The 20219-nt window shown below is 42.8% G+C and overlaps 1 protein-coding gene across 1 annotated transcript; it reads left to right on the forward strand.

Moving 5' to 3' along the window:
• Positions 1-3708: 3708 nt before the first annotated feature.
• Positions 3709-19640, forward strand: ETAA1 (ETAA1 activator of ATR kinase). The gene is made up of 6 exons (XM_050952047.1): positions 3709-4081; positions 6477-6611; positions 6910-6986; positions 11664-11782; positions 12126-14314; positions 17748-19640. Exons 1-6 carry the CDS (start codon positions 3889-3891, stop codon positions 17861-17863), a joined length of 2829 nt encoding a protein of 942 aa, XP_050808004.1. The 5' UTR covers positions 3709-3888; the 3' UTR covers positions 17864-19640.
• The last annotated feature ends 579 nt before the right edge of the window (positions 19641-20219 follow it).

Genomic DNA, 20219 nt, shown 5'->3' on the forward strand with positions numbered 1-20219 from the left:
AAACAAGTTTGTTTATGTTTATGGGAGATACTGCTGAGTGCTTCTTATTTACAGTGTCACCTGAAAGTGAGAACAGGTATTTGCACTGCACTTTTGTAGCCGGTGTTGCAAGGTATTTACGTGCCAGATATACTAAACATTCATACGCCCCTTCATGCTTCGACCATCATTCCAGAAAACATGCTTCTATGCTGATAATCAAAATATAAAGTGAGCACTGTATACTTTGTAATCTGTGTTGTAATTGAAATCATTATATTGGAAAATATATATCCAAAATATTTAAATAAATGATATTCTATTATTGTTTAACAATGCAATTAATTGCACAATTCATCACTATTAATTTTTTAATCTCTTGATAGCCTTAGTTAATACATATTAAGGTATATAGAGCATCTTCTCATTTTTTTTTCTCCAAACCAAAAAGCATGCAACATATTTTCAATGTATATCTTAATAGAGCCACACAGGCAACTTCTGCACCCATATGAAGCAAAATGGATTTTAAAAATGGATATGCTAAAGCAGAGGACCAAAAAAATTTTAAATAGCTTTACTTTGGATTTATGCCTGTGTCTGTCATATAGATCTGATTCCAAGACTGGGGCCTTATTTTAGATGCCTAAATATAGATTTTGGAGCCTAACATTAGGAACCTTTTTTAAAAAAAAATAAAAATAAAAAAAACTTTTGGCCCCACTTTATATTCACTATGTGCAATGTAACTGAGTTGTCCTGAGAACTTTACCTTTTAAATGTCCCAAGTTTTTGAAATTAAGTATGCAACCTTAACCATACACATAATACATGTTTTTTCATTTGATATATAATACTTATTTTTCCTCTGCTTAAAAGCTTTCCATTGGTTTTAATTGTGCTCATGAGACTGGAGAACTGGGAAAAAAACATTGTGCGCCTAGGGCATAGGGTTGGAATGGAAGCATTCACAATTTACCCAACCAGTGCTGGGGAAATCACTCTTTTAAAGGTTTTAAACTTTTCATATTCCAGACCCTTAATTAACACCCACTAGTTTTGCACTATAAGGAAATTGATCCTTTTAAAAAGATTATTCCAAACTGATTAAATGAAATCCTAACTGCACATTACACCAAAATACAAGCAATTTATTCCTTGAACTATATGTTTGGTAGATATGCTTATACTTCAGGTTTAATTTTTTGCAGGCAGTAGAGGTGGGGTCGGAAGAGTTGTCACAAAGAAGTATCCAGCTTGTGATGTATGACATACAAGACATTACAAGAAATTTACTTGTTTAGTAAGAACATTCGTACTCACTGTCTGGCTTGGTTAGACACTGGAGAACCACAGTTACACAGGGCACAGCTGGCAATCTAAAATTTGAGCTCACACTAGCAAAGCTAGTGCACCCAGCCACTAAATACCTCTACCTATTTCCTAAGTGCTTAGATAACAGGTACCTTAAAATACCTAAGAGAGATCTAGTCAAATCACTACACACAATATGATTCCTAATAAAGTGAAGGGAGGGGTCTGTAGTGAGGGGAAGGATAGTGGGAGGGATCTGTAGTGAAAAGAATGCCTGTGGAAGGAGTTTGTAGTGAGGGGTGTTCTGAAGATATGTTTGTAGACGATTATAATTTAGACATGCTCCTTCATAAGGGACCCTATTATGAACATAGGCATTTGGAGATGTGCCCCAGAGGCAGGTGTTGGGCATAGGCCGTGATTTATATGGGCCCGTGGTGCCCCTGCTCCACCAATATTTAGGAACGTGGGCCCAGCTCCACTAATGTTTCAACTTACCATGCTTTGTGGGGACTTGCGCTTCAGGGAGGGCACAGGGTCCAGGGTGGCCTAGGGGTTAGTGCAGGGCTTGGTACTGGCAAGAGTGAGTGACCCACCCCCATTCCACCCCTTCCCCCAAGCCTCCACTTCGCCTCTTTCTGGCTTCCACCCCCTCCCTTGAGCCAAGCCAGGAGCCGGCAGGGCGGGGCAGAACGGAGCAGAGTAGGTGGGGCCAGGTCGCTCACTGCTGCAGCACCAGGCCCCCCACTAACCCCCAAGTTGCCCTGGTTCCCACATCCCCCTGAAGCACGAGGCCCGGGGTGGTTGCCCTGGTCCGTCCTATGGACGGGACAGTTCTGCCTGGACCCTGTATCCCCCGAAGGGCAGGGCTCCCCAAAGCACGGGGCCCAGGCCAGTTGCCCCAGTCCATCCTATGGTCGGGACAGCTCTGCTTGGACCCATTCTGGGCACCACTACAAATTATACAAACCTGGCACCCATGGGGCTGGGAATACCATACGGCTGCGTGCAGCAGTTCACCAGAGATGCTTTCTAGTTTGTTTTAATAAAGTTTCATTCACTAGTTTGTTATTTAATGAACCCCAAGATCGGTAAAGGAGAGGTATGTAATGAGGGGGCAGTGGGATGGATCTGTAGTGAGGGAAGGAGTCTGTCATGATGGGAGCAGGGTGTAATAAGGGGGCAGTGGGAGGGGTCTGTAGTGGAAGGGTGTGTAGTGACGGGAGTGGTGTAATGAGGGGGCAGTGGGAGGGATGTGTAGTGAGGGGGCAATGGGAGGGATATGAAGGGAGGAGTCTGTAGTGAGGGGGCAGTGGGAGGGGTCTGTAGTGAACTAGTAGTGCGGGGGGTGTAGTGAGGGGAGTGGTGTAATGAGAGAGCAGTGGGAGGGATGTGTAGTGAGGGGGCAATAGGAGGGATATGAAGGGAGGAGTCTGTAGTGAGGGGGGCAGTGGGAGGGGTCTGTAGTGAACTAGTAGTGGGGGGGTGTAGTGAGGGGAGTGGTGTAATGAGAGAGCAGTGGGAGGGATGTGTAGTGAGGGGGCAATGGGAGGGATATGAAGGGAGGAGTCTGTAGTGCCGGGGCAGTGGGAGGGGTCTGTAGTGTACTAGTAGTGGGGGTAGTGTAGTGAGGGGAGTGGTGTAATGAGGGGGCAGTGGGAGGGATGTGTAGTGAGGGGGCAATGGGAGGGATATGAAGGGAGGAGTGTGTAGTGAGGGGGCAGTGGGAGGGGTCTGTAGTGAACTAGTGGGGGAGGTGTAGCGAGGGGAGTGGTGTAATGAGGGGGCAGTGGGAGGGATGTGTAGTGAGGGGGCAATGAGAGGGATATGAAGGGAGGAGTCTGTAGTGAGGGGGCAGTGGGAGGGGTCTGTAGTGAGGGGACAATGGGAGGGATATGAAGGGAGGAGTCTGTAGTGAGGGGGCAGTGGGAGGGGTCTGTAGTGAACTAGTAGTGGGGGGGTGTAGTGAGGGGAGTGGTGTAATGAGAGGGCAGTGGGAGGGATGTGTAGTGAGGGGACAATGAGAGGGATATGAAGGGAGGAGTCTGTAGTGAGGGGGGCAGTGGGAGGGGTCTGTAGTGAACTAGTAGTGGGGGGGGTGTAGTGAGGGGAGTGGTGTAATGAGAGAGCAGTGGGAGGGATGTGTAGTGAGGGTGCAATGGGAGGGGTATGAAGGGAGGAGTCTGTAGGGAGGGGTCTGTAGTGAACTAGTAGTGGGGGGGGTGTAGTGAGGGGAGTGGTGTAATGAGAGGGCAGTGGGAGGGATGTGTAGTGAGGGGGCAATGGGAGGGATATGAAGGGAGGAGTCTGTAGGGAGGGGTCTGTAGTGAACTAGTAGTGGGAGGGGTGTAATGGGGGTCAGTGAAGGGGGTCAGTACTGTGCACAGGGAACCGCTTCCATTGACCGCCGCTTCGCTTGCTGTTATAGTTCCCTGCCGCGTCCGCACTTCTCTGCGCTCGAGACCAATCACGGCCCCAGCTGAGCTGGTTTCGACCAATCCGAGCCGGGGCGAGCTCGAGGCGCTGGGGAAGATGGCGGCGGCGGCGTGAGCGGCCGGTTGGGGGCCGCCATGCTGAGGCGGCGGGCCGCGCGCCATGGCTAGCAGACGGCGGAAGGGTGGTGACAAGCTCCGCCTCAGGTCCCCGGCCCCGGAGACGGGGGGCGGCGGAAGGTGCAGCAGGCGGAGGGCGGCGGCTGCTGGGGAAAGCGGCGCTGGGGGCCCGGAAGATGGAGGGGTGCAGGCGCCGGCGGCCGCTGCCGATCCCAGTAGCAAGAACAAGGCGGAGGGTGAGGCCCGAGGAGCCCGGCCGGCCGCCCCGCATGGGGGTGACTGCTTCCCGCCCCAGGGTGCGGGGATACGGCGCAGCACTCTGCAAAGACGGGCTCCCCCAGTTTGAGATACCCCAGAACCCTGTGGGAGCGGATCCCCAGGAGGGGCGCCCCAACCATATTCCCCACAAGCAATAACCACTCCCTAAAGCTTCCTGGGGCACACGGAGAGACCCCCGCCCCCATGCTCCACACACCTTGACTTGTCAGCTGTGCAAAGGCTTGCCCTACCTAGAGCAGGCCCTAATGTGCTAGGTGCTGTATGTTTAATGCAAGTCAGTAACTGCTAAGCTTGGTGTTTTCACGCTGCAATGGCTGGGGTGGGTGTATAAGGCATCAGACAGGTTGGCTGGCCTGAGAAGAGGGGGGCGTCTCTTCTTTTTTTCAGATTACATCAGTTTGGTTCAACTTATAAGATTCTGTTTGGTCTGATGCTCTGAAAGAGCTTATTGACTGATGGGGAAACTGGCCCAGTTAGCCTTGTTATTTCCCAGACAGCTGCAATTCACTGAAGCACAAGGATTTGTTGTAAACAAAAAAGTTAAAAACTGGTGTTGGTGTTTGCAGCATTTTTGTTTTGAGGATTGGATTGTCTTAGAAATTTACAGGCTAGACCTAAACTTGTAATTTGCAGCGCTGCCTAAACTGGGTAACTGAAGTTCAGTCGCACAACACACATACTCTCTGGTTATGTGAGACCCTTTTCCCAAAGGTTTCATCTATCTTCTGAATCTTTCTCTCAACTGCAGGAAAAAATGAACTCTATTATAATTCATATATGAATACATAAGCAGTATCTCCCTGTTGTCTTGGAGCAGATCATGCCATCAGTTTTTAAGCAGAACATTCCCATCTGTACAAATAGGGAATCCAGTATTAAAAACTTCTGTGTGTGATCTAACTGCTGGTGACTTATTTTCATCAGTGCATTGTGTCATGCAGCTATAGAATTTTCTGCTGAAGTTCCATTTATTTTTTTTCCTCTCTTTTCTAAGTCAAGATACTTTCCCCTTTTCAATTTCAGTGTTGTTTAATGATACTAAGCGAGAAAACATTTAAATAACTTTGGTCGTGGTCCTGTAATGTATTCTGTGCTCACAGAGAACCCCATTACCTTTAATAGAACTTCATACAATTGCAGAACTCACATGGAATAATTTGTAGGATTGGGACCTAATGTTTTTTAAAGGGAGGCCTGTTTGTGCCTCCACGCCTCTCCCAATCCCACTCCTTCTGCACATTCAGTTCCTTCCAGTTTTGTCAACACTGACCCAGATCAACCAGAAAGGAATGTTTCCTGCAGGAAAAGTTAATCCTTTCTCTGTGCTAATACCTTTTGGATTTGAAACTTGAATGAATGATTAAGGATTTCTTCATTTTAAGAGGTGACAAATGTTTGAATTCTAACTACATCTTTTCCAAAATCAAATATATTTATTTAAATTTAGTAGTGCTGTCTCTTAAAATTCCTTTATCTGTAGGCTGCATTCACACTGCCAAGTTCATTTAAAAAAGGCAGATGCAACAAATTGCACTTCATGTACTGTTCTGCTTATTTCATTGGAGTCATAGCTAATCATGGCAAGCTGTCTTTACACACTTATGACCTGTTTTTATCCATTATATGTGAAAATGCATAGTGATTCGGGATTATAAGAGCTGCCTTATAGGACAAGACAAAGGGCACTCTAGAATTACCTTAATGTTACAACTATAGGGTCAGATTTTGGGGTTTGGTTGAACTGTACACAGTGTCAGGGGGCAGTGGGGTGGAGAACATTTTCCCAGTCCTGGGACTGCTGTGCACAGCCAGTCTCCAGGGGTAAGTTAGAACTTAGACTGACTGCTGATGGATTTGAGGGGGTAAAATTGTAGCCAGAGATCACTACAGTGTAAGGTAACAAAACTCCTATCCCAGTGGAGGGGGAAAAAAAGAGGGAGGAGCATCTGTCCTACCAAAAAATCTCGTATCACTTTGGTTAAGATGACTTTTATGATCAGATTCCACTGGTGGTGCAATGCACTATTTTGACCAATTGTTTGATAGTTTTCATTCTTACTGCTAGGTGCTGAATATCTTGCGTTCTGTATCCTGCAGTACATCTTGAAAATGGATATACTGTTCTATCTGCAGTAATGCAGCTGACAAGTCAAAGTCTGAACTTAATATGTAATCATGAAAAATTTAGTTTACATCTAAATTGAAAAATAGTTAAGGAATAATTGTATATAATTTCTTTCATCTTGCAGGTTATAAAAGTTGATCCATGGGGTCTGTTTTGATATTAAATTCAATGATATTTTTACTAGTGCTAATTTCTTATATGGGAAATCTTACTTTCTGTTCACACAGAATCATGTTTATATAAGACTCCAAAGAGATTAAATAGCAGATCAAGGTTACCTACCTTCAGTTCTCCAGCCAATGATATTGATATACAGCAAGAAATATTTTGGGATCCTCATTCGCCAACTACACACAAACTAGGTAACTACTACCAAAGAGGTCTTATTTCTAGTGTGCTTTTTAGAAAGTAAATGGCCATTTGAAATGTATAGTTGGAGTACACTGTAGATGTCTGAACTTTTTTTTTTCTTCACTACAGAAGCACTCTTTATCAGTAAAATCCATTTTTAATGCCATTTCTTAGTATGGCTGGCTGGCTTTTTATTGACATTACAGTAAATACTGTGATACAGCACTTAATACAATTTTGAATTTAGCAGTTGTATGTGAAATGGGTTTGTCGTGTTTGACAGTTTATACAAAGGTTTTTCTTTTATAGGTAATGAAAGAAAGAAACAGGCTACCAGTAGATGTACAGTTGACATTTCAGATATTGTTAATCGTATTGCTCCACAGGTAATTATAATTTCCTATAGTAACACTTTATACTTTATGCAAAAATCAAAGGTTAAAAATGGCGCTGTAATTGTCTATGTCTACAAACCAGGGGAAAAGGCAGTTGGATAGTCTCCATAATCTCTTTTGCATAGTAAAAGACTGAGATTCTTAGTTTTTCTAATATTTGCATTAGCATATTTGTCATGTTGAATTTAAAATCACAAGCATAACATTTGACTATTTTGATTCTTTGTGTCAGATCTTTGAATTCATACTTTGATTTTTGGGTTTAAAAAATTACCCATATAAAAATTACCTTCTCTGCTCAGAGAGGCTGGGGCCGGCCCATTGGCACTTTAACAGCAGCTTGTTGGAAGGATGTGGGCTTCATGGCGTCCTTCTGGGAGTTCCGGCTGGCCCGGCGAGGGCAGAGGCACGCCTTTCCCTCGGCGCAGCAGTGGTGGGACGTGGGGAAGGTGCACACCTGGCTCTTCTGCCGTGACTACACCCGGGGTGCCAGCCGACGGAGGGATGCAGTGATTGAGCAGTTGGAACGGGAGGTATTAGAGCTGGAGAGGTGTCTTGCCACCAGCCCTGAGGATCCATCACTCTGCAGGGCATGCTGGGAGAAGTGGGAGGAGCTCTGGGCCCTCGAGGACCATCGGGCCCAAGGTGTCGTTATCTGATCCCACATCCACCTTCTTCGGGAGATGGATCGTGGCTCCCGCTTTTACGCCTTGGAGAAAAGGAGGGGGGCCAAGAAGCATGTCACCTGCCTTCTGGCAGAGGACAGCACCTCCCTCACGGATCTGGTGGAGATGTGCGGGAGAGCCAGGGCCTTCTACGCAGACCTTTTCTTCTCAGATCCGACCGATCCTGACGCAGAGCGCTCTGGGATGGACTCCCAACGGTCAGCGTGGGTGACTGAGAGTGGCTAGAGCTGCCTCTCACTCTGGCTGAGTTCTCGGAAGCCCTCCCCCGCAAACTTCGGAATTGGCATCCCATCTCACTCCTCAGCATGGACTGCAAAGTCGTAGTGAAGGCCATCTTGCTGCAGCTGGGGTCCTTGCTGGCAGACGTGGTCCACCCCAACCAGACCTACACTGTCCTGAGCCATACCATCTTTGATGATCTATATTTGATCCAGGATCTCTTGGGGCTTGGGTGTAGGGATGGTCTGTCGTTTGCCCTTCTGTCCCTGGATCAGGAGAAGGCGTTCGATAGGGTGGACCTCGGGTATCTCCTGGGCACTCTACGAGCGTTAGCCCACAAACTGGAGTCTGAAGCCGTTCTCCAGGTGCTGTATGTCTCCGCAGTGTGTCTAGTCAGGCTCAGCTGGACCCTGACCCAGCCGATCAGCCTCGGGTGGGGAGTACGGCAGGGGTGCCCCCTCTCAGGCCAGCTGTACACTCTGGTGATCGAGCCCTTCCTCTGTCTCCTCCACTGGAGGCCGATGGGGTTGGTACTGTGAGAGCCGGAGCTGCAGCTGGTCCTGTTGGCGTACGCCGATGATGTTCTCCTCGTGGTTCAGGTCCCGGGCGACTTGGTGCGGGTGGAGGCTTGCCAGGCCATCTACTCAGCAGCCTTCTGCGCCCGGGTCAAGACCTCTGGCCTGGTGGTTGGGGACAGGTGGCAGGTGAGCTCCCTCCCACTTGCACTTCAGGCCATCCGGTGGAGCACGGGTCCGCTGCTCTGTCTTGATGTTTACCTTTCTGCCACACATCCGTCTCCAACGGAGAACTGGCAGAGTTTAGAGGGCAGGTGGTAGAGCGGCTCTGGAGATGGATAGGACCACTCTGGTGCCTCTCCCTCCAAGGGAGGCCGCTGGTGCTCAATCAGCTAGTCCTGTCCATGCTCTGGCACCAGCTTAACACCCTGGTCCTGGCCCTGGGCTTCCTGGGCAACCTCTGAACGTTGATTCTGGAGTTCTTCTGACCAGGATTGGGTCCCTGCAGGGGTTCTCCAGGCCCTTCCCTCTCTCCTCCAGGGGCAGGGGAAGTGCCTGTGCACTCAGGTCCACATCTTCTGCCTCCAGGCCCTGCAGAGGCTCCTTTACGGTGCAGGTAGTCCAACGTGGAGTGTACTGGCACATGCCTTCCTGCACAGCTTCCAAGGGGTCCGATACGACTGGCAGCTCCTTTATCTCCATCAAAGAGGCCTTCCGCAAGCCCTCTCCGGGCTGCTGGTCTTCTATCAGGACCACCTCTGGACCTGGAAACTGCTCTTCGTGACCAGGTCTGTGGCGGCCACCAAGGGAGCAGATCTCCTCCCGGAACCCCTCTACACAACCCCCTACTCTGTGTGCAGGTGGTGGAGTCTCCCTCAGTGCGCCAGAGGTTAGTCCTGGTGGAAGTCACCAGAGTCAGAGACCTCCTGGACTATGGTCAGGGAGACTGGCTGGATCCCCTGACGCTTGCTCAGTGCCTGGAGTTCTCCAGGCCTTGTATTCCCCGGCGCGTACTTCAGGAGGTGAGGGCTGCTTTACTGTGAATGCAAAGTTACAAGAAGTACAGTACAATAAAAGATAAATACTATTATTCATATCTTAAACAAGTCTGAAACTAGAATTTTGAGTATCTCATAATTAGTGGTTATAAGATAGCCAGCACGTTGCACACTCAGGATTAAATCCTCAGCTGGTGTAAATTCACATAGCTCTATTAAGACAGTTTATACCAGGTGAGTATGTGGCTGCTTACATTTAATCTTGTAAATTGGCTAGAAGGAGTAGCTCACCTAATAGAGAAAAGACAGTGGCAAGCAGGAGCTTGCAGACTTTGAGATTAAAAAAAGAATATCAAAATTGAAGTCAGTTTAAATTTGTATGTCATATTTGTTTTAATTTTTGCCATTTCCCTTTGAACATTTTTATAAATTGTATCCTTTTGTATATTCCCAACATTTTTCTAAAGGTACATAATGTTACTTTATTTGTGTAAATCAGATTAAATGAAAGGATGGTCCAGTTTCTGAATACCTTCTGGCTTAGATTTCTTAAAGTTACATTTCTAAAAAGCAATATTCATAGATAAGTTGTTTAGTATTCTGCTAAACATGAATGGGCTTTCAAGAATACTTCGTTTTTATACTTTGTTTATATCTAACGTACAGAATTTTAGTCCAGTTTACTGATGTAAACTGACTATAAATAGTAACAGTTGAGCAACTGTTAATCTTGTCAACTTTTTATATTGCTGTTTCAACTGGAAATCCAAAATCCTGGAAATATAGTAACTGTTAACAATTTAAAATACTTTATTCATTTTGTGTTGCCATTCCACTCTTATTCCTTTTTATTTTTTGTTGAAAGAAGCAATCTAACCATGGAAAAAAGACAATCTTATTTTACTCATAAAATATGAATTATCTTGAAATTTCAACTAGCAAAGTGCAGGAACCATACAAGATTAAGATGAGGAAAGACTGTGCAATAGCATTGATATAATTAAATTGCTTGGTTATTCTAGTAGATAAAGTTAGTAATGTCTGTGTTTGTAATCCTAGTCAGTTTTCAGGTTGATGCCAGTGCACCTGTGTAATTGTCATCCAGAGCCTGGAATTTGACAAAATAAACAAGATGCTATTCTAACAGCAGGGCCATCTTTTACTGAAGCATAAGACCCATAAGAAAATCTGTCTTTTCCTGACACAATTATGTAATCTTCAGCAGGCAAAAACATGCCTACTTATTTGACACCATTTAAAATGGTTCTGTATTTCAAAGCTATAGCATAATATTTGAAAAAAAAATCTTCCAGTCTGGTGTTTCAAAATCATTATTAAAGAAACAATTAATTGTGCCTCCCCTTTTTTGTGGTGTAAGTTATTGCTCTCTCTTGCACTATTTATGGTCCTGTCTTGGACTACGGCTTCTTATTCACACTTTTTGACAGTGTTTGGATTACCTTTTGCTGGTACCATCACTTTTTTCCTAAAATAAAGCTCTTTTCCATTACTGGTCAATAAAACTCAAGTCACTTCCTCTTGCTTATATAGAGTAATTCTGCATCTTCATTCTTTTTTGTTGTTGTTTATAAGTATCCATGAATCATATTCAGAGATCTGTATACCTAAGAACTCTGAGAGAGTTCAGATGCAGATCTGAACTTTAGAGCTCAGGACCAATATTATTTTAAGTTCTAAATTCTATTTATTACTACCTATTTATCTGAAATATCTTGGTATGACGACAGTGGTGTAATGGAAGAATTCAAAACTTGCTCCTGTTCAAGAGACATCCTCAATATGATTTTCTTAATTTCTGTAATTTGTCTGCACTGTTTTAGTAGGTAAGCAAAGAGCACATCTTAGGTAGCTGTATTAGTAGACTAAAATAAAGTTTGCTAAATCAACATTGCAGAATATTATATTCTAATCTTTCGCTTTGGTACTTTGCCTGTTAATACAATAATATCCTAAACCAGGTCCACATACAAAGTTGCAGCACTTTAATTAAAGTTGTGGTTTTTAAACTGGTGTAGTTAATTTCGTTCAACTTTGTGTGTGAAATCTTACGTTTGCTTAAACCTGGTTTATATTGATTTAGCTTGTGCCTTTTAGTTCATAGCCAGGTTTGTATCCGTTTTATCTGTTTTAAAACGGATTTAAGTTAAACCAGTGCAACTTGTGTGTGTAGGGAAATCTTTAATTTAAATCAAATTGCTAAGTAGTGCCAATTTAATCTTACTTGTTCAGGATGAAAAACCAGGCGGTTCTGAGGGATCTCTTCTAGGGATGTGGATTGGTGAGGATGCTATTCCCTGTACACCTGGAGTAGTAAAAGTGCGAACTAGGACAAAATTAAATGGTACACGGTAAGTTCTAATTCACTTTAGCTTATATATCAAAGAAGTTATGCTTTCATGTAAAGGAAGCAGCATTTCATTGAATCCATGAATTTATGGGATTAATGAATACAATCTGTACATTAGCAGGGTCAATACATGGTAATATTCTTTCCTTAATCTTTTTAAATGGGATGATCATTGGTCACAGGAAAGGGATATATCTTGACAGTTACATTAATTATACTTATTTAGAGATTTTTAAACATATCTTATGTAGATACATTTGTTTAACTAGAGAGTAAACTGGTTTCACTTTGCAAAGTATTCTTTGGTATTTTTTACTTTTTTTTTTTTCTATTTTTCCATTTAGAGATCATAAAATAAAAAATACTGAAGAGGAACTGATGAAGCTAGCTAAGCAATTTGATAGAAACCAGGTAGAGCTAGATACAGTCAAGGAGCAAGATGATCAATGCAATGGTTTTGTTCAGACTAGTGCAGAGGCAGAGACTTTAAATAATTATAAAGATGATGCACAGATGAAAAATCTGCAGTCATTCCTTGATGAAGATTCTGAAGCACCTACTGTTCTGTCCTTGAAGCCAGTTCAAGAGAGCACTGGCATCCCTGCTATAGAATGTCAAACTAGCAGCCAGAAGTCTTTAGACCTTGAGGCCGAAGTGGCCCTTAATGCCCTTTTTGATTGCTCTACCCAGAAATGTAGTGGACAGTTGAGCCAAGGCCTATCAACTATTTCCCTAAACAATAGTTTCCATGAAAGCCCCAAAAGCCGCTTGGTGGAGGAGAAGCACACTTTTAAGGAAAGTACAGTAACCAAGCAGCACATTGCTGAAGAGAGATGCCAGAAGCAAGGTTCAACATGTGCATCAGAAAGTGTGAACCAGATTGCAGCTCCAGAAACTAAGAATATTCCTTTGCTGCCAAAACTAAGTTTAACATCTTCGAAGATAGAATCATTGATTTCTAGTAAGCCTGCTGAAGTAGCTCATGATGACTTTGATGATTGGGATATTGATTTATTGGCAGATGATTCCTTTGTAATGCAGATTAGTACTCCTGAAAAAGCTTTATCAGCTCCTAAAAAGCCGAGCACACATGCTTTCAGTGGCATTAGTAAAACTAAGGAAAGAACAAATACTTCTAATTCTGTAATTGGTGTAAGTTTTTCATCCAAATCCAACAGTATTCAATATGCACCTCTGAAACAAAATAGTAAAACAATACAAGATGCTGCAAAATCTCTTTCTTTCCAGAAACCAAATAACGAGATGGAAAATTCAAAGGTACAGGCTGGTTTTTTACATATGGAGCATGATGTTAAACCTTATGCAGTAAATTCCACTTGGAAAAGTGCCCAAAACAAAGTTTCTGATCATACTTCTCTTATTTCAGTGGACTCTGACCTTAAGAATGGAATGGAATGCATTCAGCCTAAATGTGGTCCCACTAGTTTTCCGGTAAAAGGATCCTCTTCCATCTTGATACACTCTAATCCTCATAGAACACAGACTGGAAAACATGGAAATAACAAACACAATATTTTCCCTCAGTCATCCATTTCTGCTAACACTAAGCCTAATGATCTAGTGAAGGTGGTGACCTGTATTGGTGTGACTAACCTAAAACAAGCTGAAATGCCTCAGAAATGTTCTGTATCATTTGATGATTGGAATGATCCTAAGTTTCCTGATGAAGTTTTAGATATGTTTTGTGAATCTGATAGTCTTTGGGACACAAACTGCGAAGATGATGATTTGTTGTGTCAGGTATGTGATGATGTAGAAAAACAAACTCAGAACCAAGACATTAAACATGGAAACAAAAGAGCAATGATTATAAAAGAAGCCAGTATTACTTCCAAATCTGATGCTGATAACAGCTTCACAGCATCTAAAAAAGGACTGCCTAAACACCCATTGGCACAAAAAATCAGTGCCAACCAGGACACCAGCTCAGTGAGTACTCCTTGTACAAACTCCTCAAAGGTTACAGACAAATTAACTACATTTGGAAATGTAGTGAACTGTACAAATTCTGCAAATCCTATAGCTGTGATGGCAAATGTTCCTATACAACACAGGTATACCCATTCCCAAAACTATAATAAAGCTGCTTCTGCAAATACTACAAACAGTGTTCCAGGAAAATGGTATCGGTCTAATTCTGTGCCTGCAGGTAGTCTCAGTTCTGAAATTGGCCCAGTTAACATAACAAATGGGTGTACTAATACTTTTAATGGAGGATGCAATCAAGACCTTTCACACAACACAGGAAATATACAAAATAACAGTTGTATGAATAAAATGTCAGTTGTGCCTTCAAAGTTTACATTTAAAAAGATTAGCAATTCCCAGGTTGCTGTTCATGTGGATCCTAAAAGTATAAGTATAGGACGCACTTCTGGAATCAAAGTTACTCAGCAGGGTTTGGAAGAAAGCAAGAATCAACTGAACATCCCTTTGCATGGGAAGATTAAAATTAATCAAAAGCCACCTTTTAAGAGGCACCTTTCAGAATCTCTGGCAGAGTCTACAACAGGTATGTTTCTTTTTTAATACTAACCTGAGGCCATGTCTACATCTAAAATTTTGCAGCGCTGGTTGTTACAGCTGTATTAGTACAGCTGTATAGGGCCAGCGCTGCAGAGTGGCCACACTTACAGCAACCAGCGCTGCAAGTGGTGTTAGATGTGGCCACACTGCAGCGCTGTTGGGCGGCTTCAAGGGGTTTTGGGGAAGGCGAGAGCAAACCGGGGAAGGAGACCAGCTTCGCCGCGGTTTGCTCTCGCGTTCCGCGAACCACCCTGCAAACCGCAGGGAAGGAGACCTGCTTGTTCGGGGAACGCGAGAGCAAACCGCGGCGAAGCTGGTCTCCTTCCCCGGTTTGCTCTCGCGTTCCGCGAACCACCCTGCAAACCGCAGGGAAGGAGACCTGCTTGCTCGGGGGTTCGGGGAACGCGAGAGCAAACCGGGGAAGGAGACCAGCTTCGCCGCGGTTTGCTCTCGCGTTCCCCGAACAAGCAGGTCTCCTTCCCTGCGGTTTGCAGGGTGGTTCGCGGAACGCGAGAGCAAACCGCGGCTATGCTGGTCTCCTTCCCCGGTTTGCTCTCGCGTTCGCCGAACCCCCGAACAAGCAGGTCTCCTTCCCTGCGGTTTGCAGGGTGGTTCGCGGAACGCGAGAGCAAACCGCGGCGAAGCTGGTCTCCTTCCCCGGTTTGCTCTCGCGTTCCCGGAACCACCCAGCAAACCTCAGGGAAGGAGACCTGCTTGCTCGGGGTTCGGGGAACGCGAGAGCAAGCCGGGGAAGGAGACCAGCTTGATTACCAGAGGCTTCCTCAGGTATGCTGGGATACCTGCTTATTCCACGGAGGTCAAGAAAAGCGCTGGTAAGTGACTATACTTGATTACCAGCGCTGGATCACCAGCGCTGGATCCTCTACACCCGAGACAAAACGGGAGTACGGCCAGCGCTGCAAACAGGGAGTTGCAGCGCTGGTGGTGCCCTGCAGATGTGTACACCTCCTAAGTTGCAGCGCTGTAACTCCCTCACCAGCGCTGCAACTTTCTGATGTAGACAAGCCCTGAGTGGGGTGCGGGAGGGGGATAAGGTGTTAAATCACATCAAAGCAAACTTTATGGTATTGAAATGTTGTTTATAAACTTAAGTATTTGGTCTTCTCAAACTAGGCATGATGAGACAATTTTAAAATAAACATTTTTACTTTATCTCTTTCAAAAATGAAAATCTGTTTTGGAAACCTTCCTTCAACTTACTATTTGCCAAAATACTTGATCCTACCTATAAGTCCAGTGTATCTTGATGACACTTCTGGACACACTATATTTCAGCATTGCCAGAATGTCTCATCATTTCTTGGTCACTGTTCTCTGACGTTTACGTTTGATTTTAAATGTGAACTGCAAATTAAAATGCTACTTACTTGAACTGAGACTTTTTTTAAAAGAGACTATTGATTTGGGATAGCTGTTTTGGGGTGCCAAAGATTGGTTACTTTAAAGGGGCCTGATTTTCAGGGCATGAATGTAAGTGTCTCAAGTTAGACACCTGAAAATTGGCACCCCAGTCACTTGTCACTTGGGAAAACCTTGGCCTGCATCAGTATCTGCTGTGTGCCCAAACTTGCCAGCCAAGTGGGATATTCACCATGTAATTGAAAAACTTACACTTTCCTTTCTGTTCCCAAGTCTGTCAGTTGGTTTCTACTGGTTGCTGCTGGGGGAACGGACTAGCTGTGTGACTCTTGTATCATTGGCCCTCTCCCCAAGCCTATTTTAGCTTACCCAGCCTTTTCCAAAGCTTCTTGCTGTAAGCACTAACCAGTTACTAGGGAAACATGCTTGGGCATGGAACCAGCCAACAGTCAGTTCAGGATTTTAGTTCACTGCATGGCTTTGTGAAGTTTCTTTTCAATATTAAATCTTGGTGAAGCTGAACAACTGATGTTTTGTTTGTAGTTCACCTTTAAAACATACCACGTCAGTGCCGAAGTTCAGAAATCACAGCTACAAAAATACCTGATACTCTCACATTGTAACATACACCATCTGCATTTGGAGGTAGCTGTACTTTGCCAAACAACTGACTTGTTCAAGTAGTGTTATGGATTATTTTGTTTTATGTCCAATATTCCAGCCCTTTTCTTCCTTTTTTCATACCTGTGACAGTGGGTAAGTGGGAAGTAGCAGTCTTGGAAACTATTACAAAACAAACAAAAAGCCACACCACCCAAAAACTATTAGAATATGTCCTGTTCTATACAAGAAAATTAATGGAAACCTCAGCTCCTTGATGTCATTGGTTGACAGTGCCTGTCTCCAAAACAGTGACCAGTGAATGTTTCAATTACATTAGCACTTAACAACAAGGAAATCTTGTCTCCTTTTACCATGGAATTGGTATGAATTACTATATTTGCTTGCTGCAACGCTTTCTGATTTACCCTTTTGGAGCATTAACCTCAAGGAATAAATAGCTTTTCTTGATAGTAATGTTTGGACTTTTTGACAGAATACATTGGTCATTAAATATAGGAAATTGGGCAAGAATATCCTGTACTCTGTGGCATTGCTCTCAGTTCTTTTTGGGTGGTAGTTCTGTATTTTAACCTAAATTTCCCATCCTCACTGAAAGGACAACCATCCCTCTCGTTGGTGCTGAGACCTTAACCACAGATATGTATAGCGTTTGGCAAGTCATCTCTCTCAAAACTTGTATTTATATTTTTACTCACACTTGTAGTTACCTTAACTGACTTTATGCCCTTTGTCTTATTTCTCTAATGTGAAAGGCCACATATTCCAAGCTATGTTAATAGGCAAATAGATGATGCTGTGCATCATAGGTGAAATCCTGGTCATACTGACTTTAGTGGGAATTTTTTGTTTGATTTCAATGGGGCCAGGATTTTAGTGCATGCTAATTTACTGTTCTATAGGAAAACACATAAAATGTTATGCTTAGCTATCATGTCCCCATCTCCTGTTTTTCTGTTGGGTTTGACCTTATTTCTACCCCTCTGGTCCTATCTGTTTGATGCCTGTACTATACCTGACCCCGGTGTCTGTACAATCTGATACCAGGATCTCTACCTAACCCACTTGGATTTAGAGCCCCTTTCACTCCAGTATCCTTAACTTTCTTACCCCATTGTAGTCTCTATATTGATTTCTGATGTTGTAAAGTTCACTGGAAGGGCAGCAATAAAATTTCCTTTAAGCAAGTGTCTGCTTCCCAGTACATTGGGTAGTAAGTAGCCTTCAGCAGCAATACAATATCTTGCCACTTCCTGCCTTGAGGATCAACTATGTTTTGTAGGCCATTTTTTAACTTGGATTCCTCATTTGTCAGTCCAGTGTGTTGCTACTGTTTATCTTCAGACACTGAAGACAGACAACTAAAAATACATACTGAACAAGTTTGAAGGCCCCTAATGCATATTTTATACTTGCAGCATTTGTGATAGAACAGAAAAACAGAAAATGTTCTCAAGAAGAAATAGAAAGGAAAAAACAAGAAGCTCTTGCTCGAAGAAAATCCAGAATGCAGGCATGTCTCAAAGATACTTGAATTTGGTCTGGATTTTTTGCCATTTAATTTGTTGGGTAGGAAAATGATTGTAATAAAGACTGAACCATTTTTAAAATTCTGTCTGTGATGCCTCATCTTGATCTTTTTTACTTCTGTATGAGAAATTGATGCTGGACTATGTTAAATTCATTAAATTATAAAAACAGTTTACAGTTGTAAACAACAGTTTCCTCCAAGTGTCTTAATAGCCATTACAATGAGTTCAATATCGTGTACACACTGGTACTGTCACATGTTGCAATTGTGTGGTTTAAAATTCATGTGAATAGTATTTAAAGTGTTCAAGAAAGGTATACAGCAGAAAGTTCATTCACATGTTTCTATTGTTTTTCTTTGTTTCTCACTTATCAGCAAGATTTTTGTTTTAAATCCATGAAGTGAGTAGGCTGAAACACTAGTGTGTGCATTTATTATATCTCTGTGGTTCTCAAATTAGTTTTAATAAACTTGAAACTAACTCATGGAGATGAGAGCCTAAAAATTCAGCTTCCAAAAGATGAAGTTAGTGCTCACTGATTAGAACAAGTCCACCCATCAAAAAATTAGTGGAAATACATACAATCTGGAGAGTCCATTGTCAGTCTGCTTCTTTTAAGTGATGGACTAGTATATATGTGGTAAAGAAAGAACCTAGCATAGCAGATAGCTAATCTGTAAGATCAAGACATACTGAAAAAGACACTTCTTTGTTTCTTCCATTAAGAGTTGGAGGTATTGTTTTCCTGGCTACCATTTTGAAGGGGTTCCTGGTTATGCCACCCATCTTCCAAAAACAAGTATTATGGGGTTAATTAAAATGCAGCTAATGCTACTTTACTGAACCATTATCAAACTGTGTAGGAAAAATAGAATCTACTAGGCCAGATCCTCAAATGGTGTAAATCAGAAATAGCTACATTGACTGACTGCAATGGAATTACACAGATTTTTTTGAGTTAATGATCTGGCCTGCTGTCTCTTGTATGGGTATGGCTACATTTGGTTAAATGTGATTAGAATTAAATACACAATGTGGAAGATTGTACTACAACTGCTTTAATCAGTTCAGTGTTCAAATGCCTGAAACTTCACAACTATGTTTTCAGTTTGAAATAGATTTTGGTGTAACCCTTGGCCAGTAAAGCACTTAAACATGATGGATTCAATGCTACAGTCTTCCTTACTTGACCTGATGAACTGGAGTTTTGAATTTTGAAGCTCTGTTTTAACAGTGATACATGGAGAATGAGTTCAAATTGTAAAATGTGTGTGGTTAAGCTGGTAGGCATTTCACAACAGAAAACTGCTTTCAGTTTAAATGTTTTGATATCACTTATGACATTATGAAAAATTATTTGATTATCTGGTTTTGTAAATAAATACATTGCTGAGTGTAGCCAAAGGCCCACAAAGTCTTCATCTCCTGTAGACTGTGCTTTTGGTTTGTAAAACTGACAAATGTAAATATTGTATATTTGTAAACCATTATTAAACTTGCAATTTTTACATTTAAGTATTCTATCTTGTTCTGTGATTGGAAAATTGTCACGCTAAAAGTAAATTTTAGTGAAGAATATTCCAAAGCATGAAAAAAGGAAGGCTGGTCTTATGGTTAAAACACTGGATTGGGATTCAAGAAACCTGAGTTTAATACCTGATTTTTTTTGTCATGAATTTCATCTGTCACTTTAGGCAAGTCACTTTAATCTTTTAGTTATTCATGTTCAAATGTTTGTGTATCCGTTACACACTTTTAATTAAAATATTCTTGAACATACTGTTTTTTAGTATTCCCTGTGAGACTGGGAGCATTGCTGACACATCACTGTCATTTTGAATTGCTATGCTGTTTAAAAAGATTGTCCTTGCTTTGCAATGGCTTGTGATCCAGACATTGCCCCCTTCCTCCCACCCAACTGCTTATAAGTTACCAGGAAGCAGAGAATTTGCAAACTCCACAGGGAGAAGAAAAAAAAAAAAAGGAGCAGCTGTAAGCATGCCTTTCTGGGTCACAACTGAGAACACCAAATTCAGGACAAACTGCTGAGAAATAGGGAAGCTATACCCCAAAACTGGAGGTTATTCTCCCATTAGATATACCAACCCTGCAACAAAAGTAAACTTCTGTTTCACCACACTGGCTAACAAGTCATAAAAGCAGTTTCCTTAGATATTTCAGTCCTTGTATCACCACCAAAACCACTGGATGTAAAGATGAGTGGTTCTTTACAACCAGCCTCATCAAATAAAAGGTTCTTCTGATCCCAAAGGACTAGCCATACACCTAGGTCAATATATAACTCAGATCTTACCCAAAAATCACACTGTTGCCCATCCTTTAGTATCTAAAATCTAG

Source organism: Gopherus flavomarginatus, chromosome 4 (assembly GCF_025201925.1).
Source record: "Gopherus flavomarginatus isolate rGopFla2 chromosome 4, rGopFla2.mat.asm, whole genome shotgun sequence".
Taxonomy (NCBI): Eukaryota; Metazoa; Chordata; order Testudines; family Testudinidae; genus Gopherus; species Gopherus flavomarginatus.